General features: G+C 29.3%; 1 protein-coding gene across 5 annotated transcripts in view; it reads left to right on the top strand.

Annotated features, from left to right (window-relative positions):
• LOC122574916 (NK-tumor recognition protein-like) overlaps positions 1–5,428 on the top strand; it is a 21,294-nt gene extending 15,866 nt beyond the window's left edge. For all 5 annotated transcript variants that reach the window (XM_043743180.1, XM_043743248.1, XM_043743327.1 and 2 more), the window contains one exon: positions 3,275–5,428. In XM_043743180.1, coding sequence (XP_043599115.1) covers positions 3,275–3,390 — 116 coding nt within the window. In that variant the 3' untranslated portion in view covers positions 3,391–5,428. The remainder of the gene's footprint in view (positions 1–3,274) is intronic.
• Positions 5,429–7,934: the final 2,506 nt, after the last annotated feature.

Raw genomic sequence — 7,934 nt, forward strand, 5'->3', positions numbered from 1 at the left:
AGCCGTTCGTCCAGTATCCCTGCATAGATCTTATACGCTGTGTCCATTAGCGTTATTCCTCTGTAGCTCTTCGCTACTCTCTTGTCGCCCTTCTTGTATATCGGACATATTACCCCTTTCTTCCAGTCTTCCGGTATCCCTTCTCCCTTCCAGATTTTCCTTACTAACTCCCATAGCGCCTCCCCTACCTCCATCGGTGAATAGTACTGATATAAACTTTAATTATTCAATATTGTCTGGAATAGTTAATTATTTTCAGTAAATACCTTTTCTTACCTTTGTGTTTGTAATGTGGATGGTAATCCAAATATTGCTTTTAAACTTCATAACCTTTTTAATGTCTTGGTCATCTCAAGATCTTAATTCACACATGACGAAATACATTTACACTATATGGCAAAAGTAACAGTGACATTGAGAAACTCAAAGAAAATAAATTTGACGAATATTATATTATATTCTGCCCTCAAGCATTTAAATTAAATATCAAGTATCTTTTTATACTACTGATAATATATTTTAAAAAATTAACTTTTCGGAATAGTGTTTAGATAGCTGCACTATTTATTAAAAATTTGGTAATTTTCATATTTCATAAGTCGCTTCTTAAACTCTTAAGATACTAGAACAAATTTTTTCAATTTCAGCTTTTAAAAATCATTATCACCGCGTCAGCATTGGTTTTGGCATTGATTTAAAGACAATATGTATTAAATATTTTTTCAAAATCAATGCTTTTACGCTTTAAGGCATTCGCTTATAAATAATTCCACAAATGTATAAAATATATAACGTATAAATAATGATAGCAGAATGATAACGTATAATAGCAGATTCAGGTAATGATTTCCAGTGCAAAATATCGTCAACGTATTATTCTTAAAATTAAATAAGAAAAAATATTATTAATTTTAAACATTTGGGAAGATCTTTTAAGAAATTAAAAATAAATCTAATTACAAAATCTTTCTCTCCGACAAAATAATCAAAATCACTTCCAGGTAATATAGGCAGGAGTTATTAGCGTTACTATTAACTATAAACAACATTTGTACAAACAGTTGGTCGAATTTCTGTTAAGAAAAATTACACAGTCTAAAAAAGTTAATTATATATATGTATATGTATACAGGATGACACACGTAAAGCGTGACAATCGAATTTGTCGAAAATATTGGTGGTACAAAAAAATGTAGTTAATACAATCTAATGTGTTCTCGGGGCTATAACTTTCCTCATAATTAAATTTTTTGTACATCGAGGGGTCAAAGACATTTCAAGACTATCAGCATTTTTTAAAATGAAACTATATATCTTTTAATATATTAAGTATGATCCACTTTAAGATGAATTCAATGACTATATTCAAGGTCATTCAAAGTCATTCAAGGTCAATAAACGTCACAAGTAAAGAAAAAATCATTATACGACTTTGGAAAAAGTCTTTCCAACTGTATTTATAATATTGCAATGTTTACAATTTACGATGTTTACAATTATTTATGCAGATGTTCCAAGTATTGCTCTTTCACTTGTATACATTTCATGACCCCATAATAGAACTTCATATATCCTAATTCTTTGTGACATAGATTGACCTTGAGTGATTATAGTTTAATTCATTTTGTTATAGACTGCACTTACGTGTATTAAAAATATATATAGTATCATTTTAAAAAAAGGTGATAATCTTGAAATGTCATTAGTCCCTTCGTATACAAAAAGTTCAATTAGATGAAAAGTTGTGGTTCCTAGAATACTTAAAAATCTTTTAAACATATTTTTGTATCGCGGACATTTTCGACAATATTCAGCTGTCACGCTTTACTTACCTTACCCTGTATTATTATTACACAAGGTGAACCACGAAATGTGATCAGCTTAAATTATTCTGTTGTTAGTGGTCCAATCAAACATCTTTTTGTCAACTCTTTTTCCGGAGTTTTCAAGGTCACTACTTTGTTTTTTTTTCTTGTAAATAAACCAATAATCAGAACCGAGGTCCGATTTAAAAAATAATAATCTAAATCTGCTAAAGAGTAATTAATTTACCGTCGTTTTAATTAAGATGAAAATATTTTTTAAACGTTTCTTTCGTTCGTTTATATAATAAACGATAAAATATTTATTATCCTATTTGTTGAATTCGTCTCAATATCCACTGAAAGATAGATGTAGAGAAATTACAGGTTTATCTACAAAAAGCTGGATGATCTTGAAAACTCAAAAAAGAAAAAGAAGAGATTTGACAAAAAATGTATCATAATCATCTTAAAACTCTTTTTGAACCTTGTTATAATAAAAAAAAAAAATATTTTCGGTCGCCCCACTAACAGAATAACCTAAATTAATCATGTTTTGTTTCATCCTATAAATGAAGAATGTCCTTGTCTTTATTGAAATATGTATTTTATTACTTGATTGGAAGATTGTCCAAGACTTAAAATTAGTAACAAATATTTTGTAAACAATATTTATCATCTTAAACATTCTATAAAGATATAAAGAAGTATGCGGGTATATTTATAATGTTATGAGTTACGGTTGCGACATTTTATTTTCCAAACATATACAGTAACAGTGTGTTCTATAGTTCATGAACGAATTTGATGTAAAATCCGCTATAATTACTGAGAACTGAGGAGAACACCACGGAGTAGTAAAAGCTTGAAATCTCGTAGTTGAACCCGATGTAAAATTAAAAAGTTGCGAAAAATATTAATCTCACAATTTTTAATTATTGAAATTTTTGAACGATATAAATCAAACGGCGAAGTTGCATTATATAGATACATTTAATTATATTAAAATTGCTAGTTTATTTAAATTCGAATTTGTTTTATAAATATAACGAACTATGATAATTAGTATAATTTTTATGTTGGCATCTACCTGAACTGTGATCATAAAACTTGCTGCCATGGCCAAGGTAAACAATCTTGATTGGGAGTCAGTTCTTGAACTTGTCAACTCATGAATTTTTGTTTATACGTCATTATATAATATTTTTCATATAAAAAATTTTTGAATACAGGTATTCGTACCGTATACAGGTATTCGTATACAGGCACGCGTACCGAGCGAAAATTCAAAGTCGATTTTCTCGAAAACAAAGCCTCAAACGAAAAATTTTTATTCTATGTTTTCGACTTCTTTTTTCGCATAGAATCACCCCCTTTCCGCTTGTACCACCAGTTACAAACCACCCTGTATATATGCTATAATATGCAAAATCATATTAGAATATATTCTAATATGATGTTATTTTTTACAGATGGCATGGCAAGCAGTTCACTTAATAGCGGGCGCATGTTACAAAATAATGAAGATAATACATTTGATCTTCTATTAAAAGAAGCGAAAGCAAAATTACGTAAAAGGAAGGTTTGACATATGTACTATTTGTTAGTTATAAATGTAATTTAAAAAATTAGCACAGAGATGTCGTCATTGATGATATTTGAAATAAAATTAAGTGAGGAGATCTATACTGGTATTTTCCATTAACAGAAATATAGTAAAAGTTATATAATTGTTATAGACTATAAATAACTGTTGCAATATGGCATCTATAATGAAAGTAACAGTTAACTGCTGTATTTTTTGAATTAATTGAAGATATCAGTAGCAAACATATGTATAAAATATTTCTTTAATCTATTTTGATATTTTCAATAATAATGAAAGTATTAGATCTTTTCTATATGAAAGTCTGTTTAGTTAAAAATATATAACTCTTATAGATTTATTTTACTCACAGTTTTTATAAATAATTTATTGAAGCTAATACAATATTAATTACAAGATTTCTGATATAGGAGCATTTAAGTTAAACAAAAAAAATTATAATTTAAATAATTTTAACTTTGAACGTATGAATCATAATAATCATACATATTAGTTTAAAGCTATTTTTTACGTAGAAAAGGAAATGTATTTTCGTCGTATTCGATATAAATATTATGCATTAATCGAGATGAAATGCATTATGGAAACTTAAGAACATCTTCATTATACCTACTAAACTGTTTGTATGTTTGCATAGAAAAATGTAGTAACAAAAAAATAACAATCTGATAATACATTTACCCTATCTTATAATGGCTATAATTTCTTTAAGCAATTAAGGGTGCGTTTAATGATTGTATAACATGGAATATATGCATATTTAAATTTGCTGGATAAATATATAATATGGAATACATATGTGCATATTTAAATTTGCTTTGCTTACTTAAAATTTGATATATAGATAAATTGAGTTCCATATAAATATATTAAATTCAAGTTAAAACTTTTATTCATATATTATCGTACAAACTGTTAAGTGTATTATCACTTTTTACCTTTAAATGTTATAAACTCGCAATAAACTTTTATCACATAAGAAGTTTTTATTTTTATATGAAGAGTAACATGGAATTCAAAAAATAATGTTATTCTGACATTTATTACATTCTTTTTTCAACATTTATCTGTTTGTTAGTTTTTTTTTATTAATATAATGTAGAATTCCCAATATGATGTATTTATATAAACATAATTTAAAGGTAAGAAATGAACACATTTATTATAGATTTTCAAGTAAATATATTTTATTTCAAGCCCAAATTAAGAATTTTAAGTACTAAGTTTTAGATTTCGTAAAAGTAATGAATATGATGCCGAATTGAAAAGAAGCAAATTGAAAATATTTATCCCTAATTTTAGAAACTATAATTTCTTTTACAGTAAAATATCAATCTCTATAAATTGTAGTAAGTTTTATTAAATGTATGTATTGCTTATGCTGATTGGAGATTAACATTTAGTTAGCTTATTTTATCAATATAATTGTTTATCTTATTTAATTATCAATGTAGAATAATATAATAAATGAATCACAATTTAAAATACTTTTATTCGATAGTAAAATGTACAAAAATAAGTACAATCGTTGAACTATATTGTCAATCTTTACTATTAAATTAAATACTGATCTTCATTTACATTTTTTGTTCATAGATTAAAGAATTTTTATTTATTTTTTAATTTATTATAATCCACTTTTATAGAATACAAAAAAATATATTTTTTACATTATTTTTAATCTATAGTTATCCAGTATTATTTACTTAGCAATAAAAACAAATATTTTACGGGTATCCGGCTGGCAATGGTAATTAATATTCATAGACATGGGACTGATTGGATATGCAACTAATTATCAAACAATAAATTTCTCTTAAGATCATTTTTAAGATATCTGGTTTTTAGCAAAATAAAACCTACGAATATATTTGTGCGAATATTATGAAAAATTATAAACATAGTATGTACAATTATACATATAATTCGTAAACGAACATTAGTAAATAGTTACGAAAGTAGAATATTTAAAGCATTTTGTGAACTACCAAAGATATCAATAAATACTTATAATTTTAAACAAGAAATGACATTGTGATATTAACAACATAAGATACACGTTTGTGTTTTAAAATCGAAAGGCATGTCATACACACATGTAACAATACATGAAATTGAATAGATTTTCTAACTTCCAGTGTGTGTAAACTAAAAGTACGATCCTTTTTTCATGGAACATAGAACTATTATTTCACTGGATCCGTTCGAATGATAGTCATGAGATGAATAACTGCGTGATCCACCCTATCTAACCGTTCGCCTTTTGTTCCTTTCTGCGAAATCCTCCTTACTTTATTTTGAGGACCCACAACGTGGAGACAGGGAGCCGATGTAAAAGTATAACATTCTCTTCACTAGACTTTCTTGATGTTAAAATCGTCCTTATTTTTCTACTTTTTTTTTCTCGGCTGATCTAATATTTATTATAATTCTTATTATAATTATCGTCTCAGTAATCAGTATCGCAAAAGCGCTAAGTGAATGCTAGGTAGCTTGTCGGGGATCCTAGTCTTAATCCAAGACTGCTCGGACTTTCCTTTCCTGATTACCAATCAGGCCCTAGCCATCTGAGAGTAACCAACTGAGACTGTGACCAGCAACAATTTGGTCGAAAATGATTCTGATTTAGACTACTGTACTAGATATTTCTGCTATTACGCATCGCTGGTTGGGCGACTTCTTCGAGTCCCGCAAATCTTATACCTCGTAGCGATCATTGGATGACACTATAGTGCTCCTCGAGGGAGGGATTCCTTTGTCTTGATCACCAATTTCCTGCTCTCATAAGGTTCTACTAGACTAATAGCTCACCACATCTTCCACTTTGTACTACGATGGTTTAAATTTGAGAGCACCAAACCTTTCTTTCTGTCCAGTGTGGTTTTGGTTTGTTGATCGCTTTGCTTCTTTCCACAGTTTTTGAAGATCCAGTCGATCCAGAATTGCTTGGACTTCTCCGGATAACGTTGCATTAGTTACCTTTTTGGGTTTGTATCCAAAAGGAAGCTGATCTAGACTTTTTATCGATCTATTGGTTGTGCAATCTATTGTATTGGGTATCTTCTTTATGCTCGTGTCCCAGAAATTTTCTGGCTCTTCAGCACAATTTGCTGCAACTTGAATTTAGTGCGATTTCATCTCTCACTCTGTCTGTTGGTTTTCGATATTTCAACAGCGTTTAGAATGTATTTAACTCAAATGTGAAATGAATGCACTTGCTCTATCGGTTATCATTCTTATGGGAATTTTAAAAAGTGCTAATATCTGGTCTAGTGCCTTAAAGATGCACTTTGTCTTTGTACTGCGTACGGGGTAACGGATACAAGGCTAGGCAAATCTGTCAACGATTGTCAATATTTGTGTGTTTCTATTTTTTGGCCGTATAAATGAATCACTATAATCAAAGTGCAATGCATAGAAGGGCACTGGAACCTTGTCCATCGGGTGAAAGAACTCTGGTTTTCGACCAGCCGACGATTTATAATAAAAACAGTTCAAACAAACTCTGATGTATTTAAAAACAAATCGTCTCATCCCTCTAATCGTTTGAGTCTCAAGTAGCGCCATCGCGCTGTTTAGATTTTATGTCGAAAAGTCTCGGTACATTTGAACGCTACAAACGACTGACGGTATTTTGTATTTCATTGTTATCTTCTCAATCAACTTCTTGAACAAAACTTTAAATATTTATAAACTAATAGTACGCATATATAATAATATAGATGTATTTCATAAAAATAACAAATATGACGAGCGCTATTGCGCTGTTTAGGATTCATCACCCCTTTTTTTCAAAGACATCTGGGACTCAAACGGTTAAATCAGTGATTCCCACGTGATTTTTCTTCTTGTGGATCTTCTCAAAGGCAAAATGTCCCTGACATCCCATCGACACATTTTCACAACATTTCAGCAAAACATACGAGCCACTATTTGTATCTATTCTCAGTTTTCCGGAAGACTATATCCTTCCATACTTCTCCTGTTTTACCTTTGGATGAACATTATCGGCTTCCAATATTTTCCGTATTATATCGATATAATTATCCGATATAATTATAGACAAACAATTTATAAGATTCCTACTTAAGTAATCCAGATAAACTGTCTAGTCCACTGGGCGATACACGATTTCAAAATTGTAATTCTAGAAGTAAACGCATTAGTGAACCACTCCGGATTGAATATCTTTTTTATTTGCAGTCGAGCTAATTGCATTGCAGTCCGTAATCATTGTAAACCTTATATTAAGCAAATTCACACGAAAGATTTCAAGTACCGCAACAAATACTAAAGTTTTTAAATCATACGAATGATTTCTGCTCTTCCGGACTAGTTTTTTGTATGTTCAATCAGCAATTAAATTATTCCAAGGAATCCTCCTGCAAGAGATTTATCAATAATGCTATATTCCGAGTAAAATTTTGAATGAATTTTCGAAAGAATTTCGAAACCCCTAAAAATTGTTGTATCTGTTTAACATTTGTTGGATCGGGAGTCTCTGTAAGTACACTGATCTTTTACAC

Source organism: Bombus pyrosoma, linkage group LG1 (genome assembly GCF_014825855.1).
Source record: "Bombus pyrosoma isolate SC7728 linkage group LG1, ASM1482585v1, whole genome shotgun sequence".
Classification (NCBI taxonomy): Eukaryota; Metazoa; Arthropoda; class Insecta; order Hymenoptera; family Apidae; genus Bombus; species Bombus pyrosoma.